This window comes from Crinia signifera, chromosome 2 (assembly GCF_055691185.1).
Source record: "Crinia signifera chromosome 2, ASM5569118v1, whole genome shotgun sequence".
NCBI lineage: Eukaryota > Metazoa > Chordata > Amphibia > Anura > Myobatrachidae > Crinia > Crinia signifera.
Window position 1 is genome coordinate 225,280,406 of NC_139218.1, and position 22,816 is coordinate 225,303,221.

The 22,816-nt window shown below is 44.5% G+C and overlaps 1 protein-coding gene across 2 annotated transcripts in view; it reads left to right on the plus strand.

The window, feature by feature from the left end:
- POR (cytochrome p450 oxidoreductase) overlaps window positions 1–22,816 on the plus strand; it is a 77,485-nt gene that overhangs the window by 35,242 nt on the left and 19,427 nt on the right. Inside the window, exons 1-3 of one of the 2 annotated variants that reach the window (XM_083173920.1) lie at window positions 10,408–10,702; window positions 13,413–13,461; window positions 14,258–14,386. In XM_083173920.1, coding sequence (XP_083030046.1) covers window positions 10,656–10,702; window positions 13,413–13,461; window positions 14,258–14,386 — 225 coding nt within the window. In that variant the 5' untranslated portion in view covers window positions 10,408–10,655. Of the gene's footprint in view, window positions 1–10,407; window positions 10,703–13,412; window positions 13,462–14,257; window positions 14,387–22,816 lie in introns of those variants that run through there. The other variant, XM_083173919.1, reaches the window with a different exon arrangement.

Consider the following 22,816-nt stretch of genomic DNA (forward strand, 5'->3'; position numbering starts at 1 on the left):
CCTGTAGATTAACCTATAAAGATATAACCTGTAAAGATGTAGCTGTGGGAGAGGCGTGTCCAAACTGAAATGTAAATTGCGGTGTTATAATAAAGCTGTCTAGCTGTCTGTAGGCTACATACAAAAACAGCTAGTATTTACCCTGCACAGAAAAGAAAATCTAAATTTATAATAAATTGCAACAAAAATTACATGGAGGAATCCAGTTTTCTGGATTGCATATGCTGAAAGGAACCAAAGTGAAATAGGCTCAGGATGTTTGTCCACTTGAAATGGCGCCTATTTCACTTTGGTTCTTTTCAGCATATTGACCACAAGAGGATTTTGGTGATCCTCATTTTCCTTTGTGAGGCAGCAGGATTCTAGCTTTTGCGCCTTGGAACTATTTTGTTTACCACAGAGGCGGAACTACCGCCGGTGCAGGCGGTGCAGTGCACCGGGGCCCAAGAGGTTGAGGGGACTCGGTGCCGCTGCCCGCCCGGCATGCCGAAATTCCTGTTTTGTTTTTTTTAATGTGCGGCGCTGCTGCCACTGATTCACCCGCCGGCGGTAGTGCCGTATCGGGTGATTGCTAAAGATAGTTTGGATGCGGCAGCGGCACCAGACTGTAGGGCTATTTGTCTGCCCCTAAGTAAAATGGCCGCTGGCCGGGAGGAGGGCTGATGCGCATGCCCAGCCGCAGCAGCTCCTCCTCCCATGGGCCTTTGCGGAGTCAGTCTGACTCTAGGAATTGAGCCAACACATCCTCCTCCCGTCCCATATAGACAAAAGTTTAGGGATGGACAGAGGGGCAGCCCAGAGCTAGGGGAACGTTTTCTAAAGTAAGTAAATGAAATGACACGTATTAATAATGTACACTCTACGTATACACAGTATGTATATATTTTTAAAAGAGGGGCTGCCAGCTGCAGAAACATTTTAACATAGGCATTACGGGGTGCAGCATAATGTATAATGGGCATTAAGGTGTGCGGTATAACATGTCATGGGCAATACGGTGTGCCGGCATAATATGTAATGGGCATTACGGTGTGTCGGCATAATATGTAATGGGCAATACGGTGTGCAGCATAATATGTAATGGGCAATACGGTGTGCAGCATAATGTGTAATGGGCATTACGTGTGCAGCATAATATGTAATGGGCATAACGTTGTGCAGCCTAATATGTAATGGGCATAACGGTGTGCAGCATAATGTGAAATGGGCATTATGGTGTGCAGCATAATATGTAATGGGCATTACGGTGTGCAGCATAATATGTAATGGGCATTACGGTGTGCAGCATAATATGTAATGGGCAATACGGTGTGCAGCATAATGTGTAATGGGCAATACGGTGTGCAGCATAATATGTAATGGGCAATACGGTGTGCAGCATAATGTGTAATGGGCATTACGGTGTGAGGCATAATATGTCGTGGGCATTATGGTGTGTGGTATAATGTGTCTTTTGCATTACGCCGGCTAACCATTCGCAAGGCGGTGTTAGAGTGACTTGCAAGGATGTAAATTCACATCCGAGCGAGTCAACCAAAGTAAGGGCCAATGTGTAATGGGCATTACGGTGTGTGGCCTAATGTTTAATGGGCCTTACATGTGTGGCCTAATGTGTAATGGGAATTACAGTGTGCAGCATAATGTGTAATGAGCATTACAGTGTGTGACATAATGTGTAATGGGCTTTAAATTTGAAGTAAACAAAACAAAAAGACAGTGCGGTTTTTGTGTGTGTTTGGGGGGCCCAAACCATATTTTTGCACCTGGGCCCACAGCTCGCTTGTTCCGCCTCTGGTTTACCATTTTCACTTTCTGGATTGCATATACCAAGAAATTTTCTAGTTCTCTGATGCAGGAGCCACCCATGGGTTTGGCTGAGTACCCAATGATTCTACCGCATTATGTCATGCTTGTGCATGTTCTACAAGATTTGGGTGTCATCTTAGATTATATTATAGTGTATTAACACATGCTGTTGTATTAAAGTAAAATAAAATCTCTCTCCCTGTTTCAGTCTAATTATAAAGTGACATCAAATACACCTACAAAAACCAAATTTATTATTGTATTTGGCTGATAAGGTTAAGAGTAGGCCGACACCATGTTGTCTGCACAAGGGATTATTTTTATTTTTTTTTACTTTTTATTAATTTACACTCCACATTGACTCCGATTTATTAATGTTAAAGCTGGAAGCAGAGCAAGCAAAGTGGTGCAATAATTTGGAGACCACACGATTAATCTACAAATTGACGCTAAAAAACATAAAAAATTAATGTCAACCTTTTTCATGTTTTGAACATTTCTATGTCAACCACTTTGCTTGTGTCGAACTTCTGTTAACTTGTGCATGTTGACCATTTGGTGTTGACCTAGACAATGTCAACACTTATTACCATAGCCATTATATTAAACTCCACTAAATCGCCAAATGCACTTTTTTATTTTTAGTGGGCTTTTTTTATACATTAGTTTTTTTTATTGTTTTTTTGCGATACTGAACAAATAGGGTACAGAAAGAAAAATAAAATAATGGGAGGCACAAATAAAGGAAGAACACACATTGATACATATATATATCTCTATATCTCTATATATTTTACTTTAGAAGGCAAGGAGTGGCGTAGAGAGGCTAAGCTATGGAATGAGATCAGAGGCCATTTCTGTAACATTTGAGTATGGACTATGTTCTAGTGGTCCAGTACTCAGACCAGCCAAGCCATTTGATTAATGGATTGGAGGTTGAGGAAGAAGCGCACTTCACAAATTGATTCGGCCAAATCCTGTTCCCATTTCAATAAAGAAGGACATTTTACAAAGCCTGCCGGTTCTAACAGTAGATTGTACCACCAGGTGATACCCCCTCTACTATTCGCACATGTCAATTTTTTTCTGAATGTACAAAGGAAGAGTGGGGACCTTATGAGGAGTTGGGGTTTATCAAATAGCCAATGCCTAAGTTGAAGGAACTTGAAGTCCCTATGGGAGAAGGAGAATTGGGCTTGTAGTTGAGCGTAAGTTAACAAAGCTCCCGAGGATGTAGCCTCTGCGAGTGATGAAACCCTCTTTCACCAAATCTCTCTTTCACCTCACCACGAGGTGAAAGAGAGATTTGGTATCTGGGAGGCAATGGTCGGTAGTGACAGCTTACAAGGTCAGGAGATTCCTGAGGTTGACTTTACCACCTCTAGGTGAGACTGGTACCGGTGGGCAATTATCACCTGTTATGGGGAGCCACAGACAGTCCATTAATGGAAAAGGGGACATTAAATTCCGTTCCAAGGTTAGCCATATTTTAGGGTCATCTGTCACAAACCACTCTCCAATTTGAGAGAGAAGACTCGCAATTTGGTAATTGTGTAGGTCTGGATATGCCACCCCCTCTCCCGTTTTGATAGTGATAGAATCTTCCGGGCTAATCTGGGTTTAGCCCCTTTCCATACATATTTACTAAACGCTGAATGGAATTTATTTAATAAGGGGGTGAGGATTAGAAAGGGGATGGTTCTAAATGGGTATAGTATTTTAGGTAATATCATCTTCAGAGCCACAATTCTGCCGAGCCATGAGATGTGTAGCATCATGCAGTCAGTGGACATCAGCGAGATCTTGTGATGAAGTGGGACATAATAAGCTTGAATTAGTGTCTCAATTTTGGGATTCCCAGGTATTTAAGACTGCTAGTTTGACAGGGATATTGAAATTTAGCTTGTAACGATTGAAGAAGCTCAGGATGGAAGTTAATGGGGAGCACTTCTGTTTTGGACCCATTTAATTTATAATATGATACGGCAGAGTATTCATCTAAAATCCTGTGCAAATTTGGTATGGAATACTCTGGATCCGTGAGATCCGCAAATAAACATATTTTATGTCACGCCTGACAGCCTCAGGCCCAAAACGGCATCCGATTGCATAAACTAAGGGGGACAAGGGTCAACCTTGGCAAGTTCCATTAGAGATTGTAAAGGAGGAAGAAAGCAGACCACTCACAAATACTCTGGCTGATGGAGATGAATATAAGGCAGATATGGATGTCCGAACATGACCCCTTATCCCAAACTTACGAAGACCTGTGTATAACTAGCCCCAGTGGAGTCGATCAAAGGCCTTCTCTACATCCAAGGACAGCAGCAATAACGGCTCCCCGGACCCAGAAAAGGCCTCAGCCAGGTCAATTATTCTCCTAGTATTGTCAGGCGACTGTCTACCTTGTACAAAACCCACTTGATCATGATTAAGAAGGGTGGGCAGCAGAGGATTGAGTCTGTTAGCGATCAGTTTGGCGTATATTTTAACATCCAAATTAAATAATGCTATGGGACGGTAGTTAGAATAGCGGGGTTCTTCCCTGGTTTAGGTAAAGCAACTATCCTAGTGTCTAGCATTTCTTTTGGGAAACTACCTAAAGTAGATGCTTCATTGAATATTTGAGCCAAAATAAGGGAAAGGACATCTTTAAACATGAATAAAACTTGTTAATGTAGCCATCTGGTCTATGAGCTTTGTCGGCTGGGAGTGAATCAGTAACTGAAGTAATCTACTCTAAAGACCAGGGCTGTGCCAATGAGTGGAGAGCATCCACACTCAGAGAAGGTAGATTATGCCATAGACCAATTTCTGGCAAGGATTAATCTGAGGACTGTAGAGTTGCTGGGTCTGCCAACAGATTGTAAAGGCTAGAATAATAAGCGGCAAAGGCGTTAGCTATGTCTAAATGGTTAGTCACCTTAATACCACGATTGTCCGCAATTGATCGTATACGTTCCTTCTTTGGTTTTCCCCCTCAACTTTCTGGCAAGGAGTCTACCCGCCCTATCGCCTTGTACTTAGTATTTTTGCTTAAGCTTAGATAGAGAAATATGTACATCCTGTAAGGCTAGGACATTCTATTCCTCCCGGGCCCGGAGAAGGTCTTGATAAATCTTACCGCCGGAAGGGGACAGGTTATGTCTAGCCTCTAAATCTGTCATACGGGTTTCGACATCTGCTTGATGAGCAACTGCATTATTGTGTATGCGGGCAGCTGCCTGAATCACAGAGCCCCGGTTGACTGCTATTAATGCACACCAAAAGGTGAACAGTGATGTATCCTCTGGCGAGTTAGTTTCTAGGTATAAAGAAAGCGTCTCAGAGATAGTCTGCCGTGCCTCCAAATCTAATAAGAGATACTCGCCAGGGGCTAGGGGGGGCTCTGGATGGAAGATAAATTCCAATGTAAACATAACGGAACGTGGTCAGACCAAGTGACTGGCAAGATGGAGGCCTTGGTGATTTGTTGCAAGGCACATTAATAGTAAAACACTAAATCAATGTGGGAGTAAGTACCATGGACTGGGGAATAAACCGTATTATCTCTGACATTTCATATTTTTAGCTCTCCGGACATTATAAAGATCGTATTCATGTATAATCTTCCGAAATGCGGAGGACTAAGTAGGTGCAAAGCTATTAGTACGTCTACTGAGTTTCACCGATTTTGTCTAAGGAGGGTCCAATACCAAATTAAAATCCCCCAAAACCATAACCTATCCCTTCCGGCATGCATTGAGGGTTTTACAGAATTTTCGGCACTTGTTTAGTTTCATGGCGGCCGATTATATTGGATGCAATATCGGCCGATATATCGACCAATCCGATGCGATTTTTTTTTTTTACCTGTTCATAACCCCAATATCCACTACACATGTAGTTGATTTTATATAGTGTGGTGAGCGCAGTAATCCGCGTCCCCTCGCCACGCTTTGGGCTCGGTGGCTCGCTGCGCTCGCCACACTATATAAAATCAACTCCATGCGTAGTGGATATTGTGGTTATGAACAGGTTAAAAATCGCATCAGATTGGCCGATATCGCATCCGATATACTGCCCGCCGTGAAACTAAACAAGTACATAATTTTCTTATAAATGGGCCTTTGTAACTTGATAGAATGAGCTTTGAAGGGTAAGAGTAGCTGCGGATAGATCGACAAAGATCTGAAGGTCTCCCAGGATAGGGACAGAGTGGCTGGATAGTCTAGTGGCCCTGAGTATCGAGTCTTTTTGTTATGAAAGTAATGGAGACGCATCAATGTGTCCAAAGGAGCATCTTGAGGGGCATTTCGGGCTTTTGGTAAACAGTGGCTGCGATCTAGAAGGAAGTCTGTGATCTGTGTAGTAATTTTTAGTGTTTTAAAACTAAGTTACGGATGTGGTGCATTATTGCCCGAGACGGCACTACTGATTCAGTATGAGCCATATATATGTTGCAGCAACTCTGTTGTTGTAACTATGGTTTCCTCTTAACTATTTAATGTAGGCTGCAAATACTGCTGGCTTTCTGCCATCTTCTATACCTGCATTACTGCTTCTGTGCCGTGTTTCTGACCTGATGTTTAACCACTGAAGTACTTGTATTACAGAAACATGTCCACAGATCATGCTGCTGGCTTTCCTGCTGAGTGCAACTGCATAAGATGTTTGTGTAAGGGATTCCTTCTGGGTAAGGAGGCCCAGCGGGGAAGGCTGAGATGTGAACTTCTGAGCAGAATGGGATAAATGTCTCACAAAGAGGAGCTCATGTTACAGGATGTGGAAAAGCTAGGAACAGAGATTTTCTGAGTACAGCTGTAGTGCTCAGTGTGGGTCACCTATGCCTAGCTTTCCCTCGTCTACTGTGTTTTTGTCATTTAAAATGTCATTTTGTTTACTTTCTATATAATTCAAGAACCAGGCCGTTCGAGTTGTAATTTTTTTTTTGGTACTTGTTTCCTAGCACGGCGCCCAGGATTTTAATCTTATGCCATTGTTTTGATTGCATCGATCGCCCTGCGATGCGATCAAAACTATTTTTTATTGTACAGGCACCCTGATGGGTGATTACTATGTTAAATGCACCCCCATTGTTAACGCCACCCCCACTATGAACGCCGAAGCGTGGCGAGCACAGCGGTACGCGTCCTTCGACCTTTTCATACCCCCACTATGCACGTCGGCGTGTCGCCTGAAGCATGGCGAGCAGACGCGGATTACTTCACATGTATTCCGCGGGGCTCGCTGCGCTCGCCACACTATATAAGATCAACTGCACGCCGACTTGGATAGTGGGGGTATGAAAAGGTCGGAGGACGCGTACCGCCACCCCTTGCGGGCTCGCTGCGCTTGCCGCGCTTCGGGTTGGCATTGATAGTGGGGGTGGCGTTAACAATGGGGGTGCATTTAACATAGTAATCACCCATCAGGGTGCCTGTACAATTACAAATCGCATCACATGCCATTGTAATGGCATGCGATGCAACACGATATTAAAATTGTACAGTGCGGCTCTTAGGACCTGAAAATCGGGTCCCATCGCATACATTAATTAGTGGTATACGATGGGTGCCATGCTAGGAAACAAGTATCTTTTTTTTTTTTTTTCCTCTCTTTTTATGAACTCGTACATTCTTGGTATTTTGTTAATCTAAATAGTCCCCTTTCCTGGGGGAAAAAAAATACAGAAAAAATGTTTTCTAATCCAGAAGACCCCTGTGACATTTGGCACCGATCTCCTGCTTGCGTTTAACTACTGTCTCTGTCACTCTAGACCAGGCATGTCCAAAGTCAGGCCCGGGGGCCAAATGCAGCCCGTGCTGTCATTTCAAGCGGCCCGCAGCCTCCAGCTGGAAGCGGGCAGAGCATCAGATGTGGGAAGCACAGCACAGGACACTAAAGGTGGGGCCCCGGCGAGCATGCCTTTACCTTGCTGTCTGCTGCAGTGACGAGGTTCCGGCCACCACAGTCAAATGTGTTTGGCGTCCTACCCCTGCTGCTGCAATCATATATCACCCTACTCCACAATCACAGTGACAGCAGTGTTTGGTGGGTACATAGTGAATGGGGGTCATACAGTGAATGGGAGTCCTACAGTGAAGGAGGGTCAGGCTTGGGGACATACAATGAATGGAGGCACTGATGGGCATTAAGAGAAGGGGGGCAGGCTTGGGGACAGAGTGAATGGGTGCAGAGTGGGGAACATACAGTGAAGGAGGGGCAGGCTGGGGGACATACAGTGAAGGAGGGGCAGAGTGGGGGACCATTCTGATGTAACAGAAAAAAAGACGTAATAATGCCACTTTATAGGTCATTGGTACGACCTCATCTGGAATACTGTGCATCTGCATCTGACTAGCCTTCCTCATTGCTTTGTTACATTGCTTCCCTGCCTTTAAGTCACTTGAAATAGTGACTCCTAGATCTCTTTCCTCCTTAGAACAATTTAAACATGCTTGGAATAGGCATATGAATATCCTTACAAAGAAATAAGGATTAAAAAGGGTTGAGTTTACCTGAAGGGTAAAAAAAGGGGCAGACTAGATGGGCCAAATGGTTCTTATCTGCCGTCAAATTCTATGTTTCTATGATTAATGATTCAAAGAATGTCAGGCTGAATGGTCGGCCCCCACACATTTACACTACACCAAATCTGGCCCTCGTCGCAAAAAGTTTGGGCACCCCTGCTCTAGACCCTGTGGGCTAGCTTTAGGCATCTAACCAGATGCCTTCAACAAAGAGTATTCGAACTTGTAACTCGATCTAGACAGTGTTGATCTCCTATCTCGTAATTGGTAGAAAGACACCAGGTTGACACATGAATTAAGTCAACATGCATTAGGTGGACATGGAAAGGTTGACATTTCATGTGTGTGTGTGTGTGTTTTTTTAAAAAATTTTAAAGGTGGTTTTTCATACTTTAATATCCAAGTGGGCATAGAGTTAGAATATAATAGTATGCCGAGTGTAGCTGCGCTCTCACCGTGCTTAAAGTCAACAGAGCCCCCCAAATTTAAAACATCATGTCGACCTTTTCCATGCCGACCTAATACTTTTGTCAGCCTAACGAATGTTGACTTATTTCATGTGTCAACCCAGTGACTTTTGATCTATAGTGGTTGACCTAATGGCTATTGACCTGAGTTCTGTCACCCCATGACCCATACTTGCTTTAATAATTTTGAACACACATTAAATGGGCTGTTATCTGGCAGTGTGAACAGAATAGACTTGCATTTCTCGGTTACCGGATAGGTGAAACCCTAAGTTGATGTGCTTCCACTGGGGCAGTCAGTGACTGTAATTGTAATTAACAAACATTCTCTGAGCAGTGCTGGCACTAAAAAAAAGATTATACTGCTTGTTTCCTGGGGGTATGTTTCCATTCTCTTTGCTGCTTATACTGTAAGTGGTACATCTAGTTATCCTAGTGGGCTTTCTCTTTGATCAGCTTTCCTACAGAATCATTTGCCAAGTGCTCATAAGGGGTTCACACACACCATTGCATTGCACACATATACATAGCACACCACAAATACACATGTACATTTCACATCACACACAGCTCACCCGAAATACATACATAGTATATCACACATACAAACACACTGTATGTGCAGTCGGACACTCCAGCAGCCGGACAGTGTACACACGTTGGAGCTCCAGGCTGTGGCTGCTCCCGCTCATCAGGCGACTTTATCCTGAAACCGGGCACACACCCACCATGTGCCCGCCGGGCAGTGCTGTAGACCCAGCCCACCCCACACTGTTTGTGGGCAATTATGGTGGCAAACCACCTAATTTACAGCCCACCAGCCAATAGGACAGCAGGATGGGGAGAGAAAGCCCTGCTATATAAACTACTGGGTGAGAGAGGCGGTGTCATCACCTCCCCATCATCACTACAATCATTACTTAGTAGGTGCGGGTGCAGACGCGGCAGGCTGCAGTGAGGAGTATACCCCTTTCCCTCCACAGTGATTCCACTGGCCTAGGGGGTGCGACCGCCCCGTTCACGCCTCCCCTCCCTCCCCCTCTTAAATCCTCCCCTGGTGCATCTCCTACTCTTGTTTAATTTAAAGCGGCACCATCTTACACATTTGTTTCTGTAGCTGTGTTGTACACACAGCGATGGGTTTTCTTTAATCCTTAAAAAATTGTTAGGATGGGAGCCGTATTTTGCCAGGCATTTTATGGCATGTTAATCTTGCAATATAGATGGTGTGTTTCAGAGCTCTGTAGTCTAGCACACCAATAACCATTACCATCTAGACCTGTAGGAGATGACGATGTTAGTGTGTATGTGTGGCATAAGGGGGATCCTGTCCATGATACAAAACGGTTTCCCAGGAAACCAGATGGTGGCGGAAGGAAGGGGAGTGTGGGCTTACTTGTTCCTCACAGATAAAGAGGAAGAAAGGGGGAGGAGAGGGAGCGGAGGAGCAGTGGATCTTGGGATCTTTCATTCTCCCTTCCCATTCTTTTTTTTCATTCTTGCCAGATGTGAAGGATTCTTTTGCTTTTTCCCCTGCTTTTTTTTTTTTTTTCATTTTTTTTTCTATTTTTCCTGTTTCTCTTTAGTGCTGCCTGAGCGGCTTCAAGTCTATTCTCTGGAGGGATGCACTGAAGAACAGACTTGGAAATCAATAACCTAAATTATTGTAACAGCGTTTGCTGCTTTTCTGCTGCAGCCTTAACCTTTTTTTTTTCTTTTGATCTAGCGTAGCATTGTGTTAGAATATTCTCTGAAAATGAAACCACATTTGCACCAGCGATTACCTGCTGTTGGGGGTTCAATCTGTTTAGGGTATCCATAAAGCCAGTGCTGTCTGAACTCCAGAAGAAGCTCAAAGTATTTTTAAAAAATGGGATGCTTCAGCTCCGTCCCACAAGAGGATGTCATTGTAGTAGGGTGAGTTGGGCTGGGAGGAAGGTCTGAGAGATTTGCACTTGCGGGTTGGGGGAAATGGCATTGATGCAGCTGAGAAAGTTGGACTGAAAAAGGCTTTCTTGGTATTGTTTCCGAAGTTGTTTGAACTTTCTGCTGTGAGAACTCGAGTCTCAAGTTTCCTCTCTTGGGGAGTCTCGCTCAGGCATGCTCAGTGTGTTGGTGTTGTAACACTGCTGTAATACCTAATGCTCTGTTTAGTTTTTGTTTGATTTTTCAAAAGCTAGATTTACCTTTTTTATTTCTTCTGATCTAAACGGTCTTCTGTACTTCCTTTTTTTTTAAGAGGCAAATTTGTCTGAGAAATTACTTGTTAAACCTTTTTTTATTTTGTGTGGTGTTTTTTTTTTTTTTTTTACATTTTAGTCCTTCCATCTGTAACATTATTGTAAATACAGAATGAAAGGGTTTAGTTGCATACATGTCTACATTTGGTGTTTTTTTTTTTTTCAAAGGTGTACAATGGCCATCATACCCATAGTCTTTAAGCAGTATCTTGCTGTTTCGGTCTAGAAGAGACAATTGGACACAAATGCCTCCCGTCTTGTGCTGGGCTTTTTTTTTCTGTAAGAAGACATACAGAAACACAGCCAGTTACCAAAATTCAGCTGCAATATTACAGCTACCTGGTGATCACTAATGGCATGGTCTGAAGTGAGAGAATGACTCAGATGTTATGCTGAAAGAAATTCAGCAGCTTGGTATACTGTAGGGCCTGATCTTCTCCAGTCCTTGTAAGTGTAGCCAGATGGTCCACAGGCATTTGGGGGTGTTAGTCTGTTAGTATTGCTTGAATGCTTACAACAAACAGACCATTGGGGTGTAATACACAGGTATGCAATAATAGTGTTTTCTTGTTCGTGTCTTTTTTTTTTTTCCTCAAAAGGAATTCATGTATGCAACTAAATAGGTGTGTTTTTATTTATTTTACAGTTTTTTATATAGTGCAGCATATTCTGTTGCGCTTTACAAATGGAAACAGTGATAAAACAAACTGGTTAGTAACAAATGGACATAAAGTTAGGAGGGCCCTGCTCGCAAGCTAAAGGTGCGTACACACAGGGGCGATTTTGTGCAGAATCGCAGGAAATATGGTCGCTCAGCGACCATATTGCCCGCAATGGGAGTGTGCACCGGCGATATATCGCCGGGTGCGCGCTCCCGTTTTTGCCCCTGTGGTGATCGCTGGTCGCAGGAACATGCTCCTGCGACCAGCTAATTACCCGGCAGTTTCTTTTTCATCAGCGACCATCTCTGGTCGCTCATGTAAAGTAGAAACTGAGCAATATATTGCTTAGACATATATTGCTCAGCAATATATGGCTGAGCAATATATCTCCCCGTGTGTACACAGCATTACAATGGCTTTTTACTACATTATTATGCCCATTACATTGAGGAACAGTGGAAAATAAAGTTGCATACAATTTTACTGAAAACAAATGAATACTAATGTAGGAGTAGAGAAGCATTCTTTTAGACAGATGGGAGAGAAATTCATGCACTTAAAGAACAAAAGCATACTGGTAAGAACATTAATTAGAGTGCGAACAGGGCCCTTGTAACTTCTGACTGTCTGTAAAAACCCAGTTTGTTGTATCACTGTCCCCTGTTGTAAAGCGAAATGGAAATTTAAAGCTCTATATAGGAAATTGTAAATAAATAATAAATGGTCAGTGATATGAAAGATCATGTAATCAAAAGGGTTGCACAATATGAGGGCACTTGTATAAATGATTTGCCAATATCAAATTAGAACTATGACCAAGCTAATAAAATTATTTTTGGCAGTAACTTCAGAGGGCACAGAACATCTGTATATTAAGGAGTTTTTTTAATTGTTCTTCCATTTTACTGATATTGACTCAGTTTGTAACAAGTTGTCTGGAGTACATTTTTAATGACCAGTCAAATGTACTACCAGTTTATTTTTCTCTTATACAGTCAATGATGTATTGGAATTGTATTTGATGCTTTACTTAATAAAACTTGTTGGGAAGAGAAAAAGGAGCCAAAAGAGCAAAGGCAATTGCTTAGTATGAATGAGGACAGACATATTATTATGGTCACAGAATCCCACTAGAGATGTTTTAAGCAAAAATAAATTAAGAAATGCTATTGTTGAGACCACATATGCCAGTAGTTTTGCCAACATAATGTAGGGTACACACCAGAATGACCATGATCGTGAAATTGTTTCCTGAAATGTTACGATGGTCGCACGATTGGATTGGAGTCCACAGTCTGCACACAATTGGTACCCAATTCAATGTAGATGAAGCATCTTTAGTGCAGTAGGTAAAATCTCCAACGCGACCATACGACCGGCGGGGACGCACATCTGATCAGAATCGCATCGAAAACATATACAATTCTGCTATTTTGTTACATACAATCGCTCGCTAGATGCATCAAAATTGTAGAATTTGTGCCCAAATCATTCTGGTGTGTATCCACCATGTTAGTTGATGCTGCATAATTCAGATTTCATTTTCCTGATCAGTACATACACAAAGGTCTGCATCCTAATAAATATGGATTTCACCCTAATATGGCTTCTGCCACTGCAGGAAACAGGTACACCTCAATTAATGTGAATGTCCTTGCGATTGCTTACATTCTGCAAAGAAATTTGGCTGTGTTTAATAAAGTATTTTATTTCCTTAACTTGCAGGACATCATCTTCCCGAGAAAGCAGCTTTGTTGAAAAGATGAAAAAGACAGTGAGTTCTTTTTTCGAAAATTGCTCTATGTATCTATGAAAATGACTAAGATAGGAGTTCTACTTTACATGAGATGTTGCTATGGGCAACCTACAGATGTATCGGGATTCATCTTTGCAGGTGATGGCGTCGCCATCACCTGCATCCCCGCCATCTGTATGCCGGAAGGGGACGCGCGCGCACGTCCCCTTCCGACGGTGCTGCCCTCGGTCGCCCGGTGCCCACACCGGGCGACCGCAGCCTCCTCTGGTCCCCCCCAGCACTATCGAGCGGGAGGCGGACAGTATTGCGTCCGCCTCGCCGCCCGGATACTGAGACGCACGTGCGTGGGGGACGCACGCGCGTTTCAGTCAGATGGAGCGCTGTGTTGCTGGCGCATCGCCAGCAGCATGCTGCTGGCGGTTCGCCAGCAAAGATAAAACTGGCCCCATCTGTATCAGAATCTACTTGTATATTTAGCAGCTTCTAGAAGATTGGTTGCCCATAACATCCCATGTGAAATATAACTCTCATCTTAGTAACATCCCCCCTATGAATCTATGACCTATACTGTGGCTCCCAGTATATGTGCATAACTAGGAACTACACGAGTGTACCATTAAGACCAGGACAAACGGTCAGCCTTTCCTAATGAGAGGGAATAAAATCATTGTTGCCTATTATGCATTTTTTAAATGTTTAAATATGCAAAGTGTGATATTTATTGCTAGCTCAGGCATATGCCGACTCACCCTTCCACAACTGTACTTCATAAATACAACTACAATTGTGGTTTTGTTTTTTCCCTTATATCTAGAAAAAAAATATAGTTGTATTCTATGGCTCTCAGACTGGAACTGGAGAGGAATTTGCCAATCGTCTAGCAAAAGATGCTCACCGTTACGGCATGCGTGGTATGTCAGCTGACCCGGAAGAATTTGAAATGGTGAGTGAAATATTGCTTGTCTGATGCCACTACAATATCCATGTGATGGTAGGTTTGGGATGTCCAGCTAGGGGGCAGGTGCCGCACATGCCTAGTGGAAAATCCTGCATGATGCAGGGAGAAGAAGCGCAGCTGTAATGGGTCAATGCATGAGATCTAAAGGCAGTGTGGGGTTCCAATTGTCACTAAAGGAGAGGGAGGCTCATTATTTTCTATACTACAGTACTACAGGGAGGCACAGCATACTCGATAATATAAGGAAGGGGAGGCACATTTATATTATATACTATAAAGGAGCGCCTTCTATTCTATGGGGTGGGGGGGGGGGGCACAGACTAAAATGTATTTTTATTTTAGGGGGGGTTGCTATTAGTGTTGTGCTTAGGAGCGGCCAGACTCCTGAAGCCGCCTTTGTGTGTAGGAGTGTAAACGTGTGGGAGTGGCTGATGTGCCCAAGTTAGATCATGCCAACGGCTCCCTTCTTCTGCAATCACCGTACCTTGATGAAACTGGCAGAGAGGCCGCACTCTTTGCTTCTATGTTCTGCCTGGCTGCATGCTTTTCCTTGATGGATGCGGTGGGCTACCCAATCACTGCTTGCCATAGTGTTTGGGATGCGGCTGCTGAAGAAAAAAAAAGTGCGGTGCTTGAAGTGCTGTGTACTATACCACTGTATACCAGCACATCTTAAGCACTGGTACTCTTGATCTGACAAACATTTGCTGATCTGAAAACCTACATGCGTTTTATAACTCTAAATAAACCTAGGTTTTTTTTTATTTTTTTAAACGTACTAATTGTGTGTAAATATCGCATATCATAGACTGTTTTGGAGTACACTATATGGTATGATCGAATATATATAAAATTTCTATAGATATTTGGCAAGTCTTGCCTTTTTATCTGTCAATAACCAGTGGCGTTTGATTACTGTTTGCTCCCAGTTGTAAAGCGCTGCAGGGTAAGCTGGCGATATATAAATAAATGGAGGTTATGATTTACATTCTTGCATAGGACTGCTATTTGCAGAACCTGAGGTTTTATTCTATACCTCTTTGCTTAGTACACTACACTTGCAATAAGTGAACTAAAAAATTTTTTGGAAAAATAAGTGATGTGCGGCTAATGCGGGGGAGGTCTGTACGGAACATCTATTTTATAATCTGTTGTTGTGTCTGTGTAGTGCTAGCATAGCGAGTCCTGCTCTTACTTGGTTGCCTTGCACAGGGGCAGGGCCTATTCTCCCCTCAGCACTATATAGGTGTACAGCAGTGGTAGCCAACCCTAGCCCTCGAGAGCTACCAACAGTTTACATTTTCCAGACAACCTAGCTGCTGCACAGCTGCACTCATTAATCACTGACACATTTTAAAAGATACACAGATGGAGCTAATTAGCTCACTTGTGATTCTGTGAGGAGACCTGCAAAACATGTACTGTTGGTAGCTCTCGAGGACTAGGGTGTGCTACCTCGGGTGTACAGGAATGCAGCAACAACCTCCCCCATTTGGCTCACTACCTTGTTATACAGAGGTAATAGAAAGCAGGCTTCTGAGGTCATTGCTACCCTCACTGTGAATCTCTGTGAATGGTGATCTCTACGGTGTAGAATAAGTTGGAACCCTATTTGGACATGCAGTTGAACTAGAGAGGAGTCCAGGGTCCAGAGACTATGGGAGGGAGGGAAAGGTGGAAAGATGATTGTAAGCTTGTGAGCAGAGTCATTTTACCATCTTATTGCCCAATCTCACTTTATTACTAGTTTGTTGCGAATCATAAAAATCAAACTGGAATATGCTGGTGTTCTATATGTAAACGTTTATATTCAGAAGAATGATTAGAGTATATTGAGTTGAGGGGAGAATGAGATTGGAAGATGATGATGATGAGGTAGTAGGAGAAGTTGAGGGGGGGGGGGGGGGGGGGGATAAGAGAAAAAGAGGGGTAAAGACGAGAATGTAGGGGACAGAAAAATGACTGTTTTTTCCTCCAGTTTACCATCACCAGTATTATTTTTTTATGTTAAGAGTACATCATCTCTGATCTCTGTCTGCTTTCTTCAACATTTCAAGAATAACTCATATTCCACTAGTGAGCTTGATAAATATATATACCAGGGGTTCCCAATCTTTTTTGAATCACGGCACCCTAGAGTATTAGAGTTTTTCAGTGCACCCTGGGCCTTCCAAAAAATGCAGAAAAATAAATATAAAATTAAGTAGATTGAGTTTGTATGTGATTCTACGGTTCAGTTCTGTGTGAAAGGGTAGGATTTGCTTCAGATTGTACACATGCTTTATGATTGGCAGCCACCAGCACTGGTTTTGTCCATAAATAATTGATCATAAAGAATTTGAATTGTTCCTTGACCAGCAACCCGCGGCACCCCTGCAAGTGTCCCAAGGCACCCCAAGGAGCCACGGCACATAGGGCCTTATTCTAGTTCACTGTTTCTGACAAAATCCTTCTTAGATGGACAAAACCATGTGCACTGCAGGGGGGCAGATGTAAAATGTGCAGAGAGAATTAGATTTGGGTGAGTTATTCTGTTTCTGTGCCGGGTAAATACTGGCTGCTTTATTTTTACACTGCAATATTGATCTCACTTTGAAGTAAAACCCCACTCAAATCTAATTCTCTCTGCACAAGTAACATCTGCCCCACCTGCAGTGCACATGGTTTTGTCCATCTAAGAAGGAATTTGTCAGAGTAAACGAAAATAACCCCCATAGTTTGGGAACCACTGTTATATACGCTACAAAGTGCAAGTTGTAGTTTCATATGTTGATGCCATGTGTGTATTATGTATACTCTTGTACCAGCCACGTGTTGCTTTTGCAATCTCTGTCTTTTAATTGTGTTGGCTATCGTCATAGCAGCTTGTGATCTTCTACTGATGTATTTCCATTTTGGCAATGTGCTTTTCAAGTCCCACTGGTCTTCTGTAATTTTTAATCATACATTAGACACTTGAACACAATCACCATCTTTCCTAGTCTTCCACACATACTGCTGCGTAACTGTATTCGGTTTACAACAATTTTCCAAACTACGTCCATTACAGTCAAGGTTTTAAGGATATCCATGTTTGAGCACAGGTAACTTTAATTAGTACCTCTGTCACTTTGATTTAACCTGACTGAAGCATGGCTTTCATGTAACCTGGACTATAATTGCAGAGTTTACACTGTAAACTGAGCATTACACTATATTTTTAGGTTTAAATCCCATGCAATAAATTGGTTTTAAAATAGCAACATGCACGTTTAATGCTGCACTAGTTTGCTGTGACCTTTGTGTTCTGGAACAGGAATGTTCAGAATTTTCTGTGTGGAAATCTGGGCTCATGTCACTTGCAACATATTTAATCAATTATGGCATTCGTTGTTATATAAAAGGATTGGTTATGTAAAAAAGAGGAATGATTCTTTTGGCATCTGTTGTCTGGCATCTTCCAGCTGCTGTTATGAAATGTAAAGTTAGATCAGGTCTATGTGTCCACTTGTTACATCTGGTGAGATGCATATTTGGGCTCATTATTAGGGTCCCTTCATTCTGCCCTCCAGCTTTGTGAATAATTGACACTTCTTTCTCAGACTACATTGGCCGCCCAATGTACTTAGTCAGGGCGGTGATTGACTGTCTAGATCAACCATGCTTAGTCGGATCAGTCTAGTTAGATACCTAAAGATGGTCGTCAGCGTCTAGATCGACAGTAATGAAAGTTAGATGAGCAGTAGGGCGACGTGAGTGTGATTGACCGACATGAGGTCAAAATGGTGGCTATGTAGACATAGGTCAACATGTACACCAATTAAGTGTACATTGTCCCCAAGCATGGCTCCCTAAACTCATAATGCTTCAAGCACTGTTATAAACTATCTCCTATGCCTACTTTGATGGTAAAGTATGAACCAAGTTGGTCTAAAGCAAATGAAACATGAAAACTCATGTCAAACTTACGACTATAAATCGCACAATGGTATTTTTCATAGAAAATAAATGGGTACTCTTTACCTAGAAGGTAAAGGGCTCTTTATCGTGGGCATCGTTAGTAAAAAGAAATTGCGCGATGCGACCAAAAAATCGCATGCGATGCGACCGATGCGATGCCCGCGATTTCCCATAGGGAACAATGTTAAATGTCCCAATTACCCGATTTTCCTGTTCAATGTCTCAATTGACCCGATTTTCCATAGGAAACCATGTTAAATGGCCCACAGAGGCCTAATAACCACCCTCAAGTGTGAAATGCCCCCCCCAATTGTTAACGCCACCCCACGATCAACGTGAACCCGAAGCGTGGCGAGCGCAGCGGTACGCGTCCTACGACCTTTTCATACCCCCACTATCCACGTCGGCGTGGAGTTGAGAATAGAAAGTGTGGCGAGCGCAGCAAGCCACCGAGCCCGAAGCGTGGTGAGCGCAGCGGACAGCTGTGAAGCCCGCGAGGGGACGCGTATACCTGTGAAGGTGTCCGCGTCCCCTCGTGGGACTCGCTGCGCTCGCCACGCTTCGGGCTCGGTGGCTCGCCACACTTTCTATTCTCAACTCCACGCCGACGTGGATAGTGGGGGTATGAAAAGGTCGTAGGACGCGCACCGCCGCCCCTCGCGGGCTCGCCACGCTTCGGGTTGACGTTGATCGTGGGGTGGCGTTAACATTGTGGGGGCCATTTCACACTTCAGGGTGCCTCTGTGGGCCATTTAACATTGTTTCCTATGGAAAATCGGGTCAATTGAGACATTGAACAGGAAAATCGGGTCAATTGGGACATTTAACATTGTTCCCTATGGGAAATCGCGGGCATCGCGTCGGTCGCATCGCATGCGATTTTTTTAGTGCATGCGATGCCCGCGATGGGCGCCCTTCTAGGTAAAGAGTACCAATAAATGATCAGATGGGAACAGATTTTGCTTATACAGATGTAGCCACGCTCATCTATCCTGATGGCCTGCCATCTTGGCTTCCTGGTCGGGCCATGAGAAATGTCCTGTTATGGCGTGCTATGGCAAAATTATGCGAAAGCATGCAGTCACACTGCTTCGCAGCTGGGTGGCGACTGCATCAGTAATGAAAACTACAGTACAATGCCGCAGTTGGATATGTGAAGTGCCATTGCCTCTCCACTTTTGCTTCCTCTTTACCTGTGTGCAGTATGCAGAGCTTACTGTAGCTCCATAAGGGTGGGCTTCCTTGTGGCCAATAGTCTTGGCCCGCCACTGTGTGTACAGTAATTATGCTACATAGATGATCATTCAGCCACAGGGACTATGGAAAAATGAATGTTAATCTTAGCTCTGTAAGACTGAGCTAAGCTTGGCATACATTTCCCTAACAAATCCTTGGGGCTAAATGAGTGTCTACTGTACATAGCACAATTACTGTACAACATGGTGGTGGGCCGAGATGATCGGTCAAAATTGAGCCCTCCACCACTCTGCATCATTTACATTAAATACACTTTTTAAAGTAAAATAATTTCACCTTCATGCAGCAGGGGCCACTGCAGTCAAGACGTATGGGATAGTGTAGGTGTTCGGAGGAGTAGCACTTTAAGTAAAACTTTCACGATACAGGCTCCTCCCTACTCTATCCCCCCCAGGACTCCAGTCTTAGAAAAAGTGCCGGAGGAGTAGGTCTCCTCGGACCTGTCTCCTGAGGGGGATTAGGTTTTTTTTGTGGATTACTTGATGTGCACGGAAGTTGAGGACAGGCAGACTCTGCTGGACGGAGTCTGCCTGCTACGTGGATGCCTGGAGGGGGCTGGTTGACACTGCACGCAGTGTCCCTCCAGTACCCGACCACCGGGGCTTCAGTTCCGGGGACCCGCCGCAGCTGCGTGCGGCTGGCGTTACGGGTCCACGGTCAGCGCCACACTCCAGGTCGGCGGACATGAAGATAAAGGTGGCGGGGACCGGAGTAGCGCACCGGTTCATGTGAGAGCTGTAGCCGCTGCGTGCAGCGCGCTGGGGGAGCCTTCCGGCGTGAGTATGAGCCGGCTTCTATGCAGGAGTCGCGCTGTCCCTAGTTAAAATTGCCGCGTTTGCTCCGTCTTCGCGCCGTAGCGGGGGGGGCGGAGCTAGCGGTGACGTCAGACGCGAGCCTCAGTATTAACTGGGCTGCTTGCAGAAGGTCTCCCTCTCACTATCTCTCAGCTTGTCAGCGGTGGTGGCAGTGCCCGGACCCGGTTTTCTGCATCCCTGTAATTGCGCTCCTTCCCAGGACATCAGAGGCTGGTCTGTAAGTCAGCGGAAGGGATCACTCGCATACACACACTTAATTGGTAGGGAAGAGGCTTCTCCCTTTTCTTTCCCTTATCCCAGGTTTTGGTCTGTAAAATTCCTGGGGTTATTGGGGCTGTGTGTGTGTGTGTGTGGTTGGCATTGTGTCTCTGTGTTTGGTTATTCTCTTTCAGAATGGCAGGAAAGGCAGCCTCTAAGGCTGCTCAGAAAGTGTATACTTGTAAGAAGTGCAAGGAACACTTTACACAGCACATTAAGGGTGCTGTTTTGTGTGAGGTTTGTTACTCAGAGTCACAGAAGCCTGTTAGGGCAGAGTCTTCTAGGGCTCAGCCAGCAGGTGATTTATTTCAATCTGTTTTGGCAGATTTAGCTGCTGAGTTATCTGCATCCCGTAGGGAAAGGGAGAGTTTGCAGTCTCAGATCAGCAATTTGTCTTCATCAGAGCCGGCTTGGGCTAGGACTCTTATTCAGTCGGTAGACTCATTAAGTCATGCTGTTGCTGGTCCTTCACAGCAGCAGGAGTTTCCAATGCCCCTTAAAAGAACCCTGGCGAATGTTTATCGGTCAGGGGATTCTGATGAAGAGCAGTTGGAGGAAGGAGAGTTCCCTGAGGATCTGGAACCTGAGCCTCCTCTTCAGGAGTCGGGGGAGGATTCTCTGGGGGTGGAAGGCCTTATCAGGGCCGTGAGATCTACGCTTAATATTGCGGAGGTGGAGGCTCCGGCTCAAACCTCTATTTTTGGTCGTACCACAAAGCAGGTGGTTAATTTTCCAGATTCGGCTGAGCTTGATAGGCCGTTACTGGATATTTGGAAATCCCCTGACAAGAAATTTCAATTGTCTAGGCGTATAAAATCTTTGTACCCTTTTTCCGATTCTTCAAGGGAGAAATGGGAGATCCCTCCGCCTGCTGATGTTTCTCTTTCCCGTCTCTCAAAGCGCACTACGCTACCAGTGCCAGGTGCCGTGACTTTGAAGGAAGCTCCGGATCGCCGTTTAGAGACTACGGTAAAGTCCATTTACTCCATCTCAGGGGCCCTTCTCAGACCAGCGTTGGCCGCGGCTTGGGTCAGCAAGGCTATGGAGAGTTGGGCCGGTGAGTTGGTTGAAGGAATTCAGTCCAACAGGCCCAGGTCGGAGCTTCTCCCTTTAGCGGAGTTTCTAAAGGATGCGTCCGCGTATTTAGGTGGGGGGGCCGCGGACATTACAGAGTTAGGGGCAAAAGTTTCTGCCCAGGCGGTTTTAGCTAGACGGTCTGTCTGGTTGCGCTCGTGGCATGCGGAGGCTGAAATAAAGAAGGCGGTGGAGGCGTTACCCTTCACAGGGGACATGCTCTTTGGCCCTGAGTTGGATAGGCTTATTGCTCAGGCCACCGGTGGGAAGTCTGCTTTCCTTCCTTCTTCCGCTCCTCCGCCTAAACGAGTTTTTTCTGCTCCGTCCTTTCGGGCCTTTCGGGGTTCGTCCAGTTCAAGAGGAAGAGGCCGTGGAGGTTTCTCGTCCTTTCGAGGACATAGAGGTAGAGGAGGTAGGATTGCTTCTGCCTCCAATCCCGCTGTCGCCCGCAGAGCAGACCCTAAGCCCGACAAGCCTGTGGCATGACGGGCTGCCCGCCCATTTGGGGGATCCCACAGTGGGCGCAAGATTGTCTCTTTTTCTGCAGACCTGGAAAACTCATTGCAGAGACAGTTGGGTGCTCCAAATTGTGGCTCTCGGCTACAAATTGGAGTTTGTTTCCCACCCGCCAGAAAAATTCTTTACAATAGGGCTTCCGTTGTCTCCAGAGTCGCGGGAGGCTCTGACAGACTCTATTCAAAAACTTCTGGTACAGGGGGTAGTGGTTCCGGTTCCCAAGGGGCAGGAAGGGACGGGTTACTACTCCAGTGTGTTTCTAGTCCCGAAGCCAGACGGTTCGGTTCGTCCGATCCTGAACCTAAAACATTTAAACAACTACATCCAGTACCACAAGTTCAAAATGGAGTCCATTCGTTCTGTAATAGCAAATATGGAGAAGGGGGAATATCTTCTTTCTCTAGACATCAAAGATGCCTATTTACACGTTCCCATTTGGGAACCACATCAGAGGTTTCTTCGTTTTGCTATTCGAAAGCTACATTTCCAGTTCAGGGCCCTTCCGTTCGGGCTGTCGTCCGCACCAAGGGTATTCACCAAAGTTATGGCCTGCATG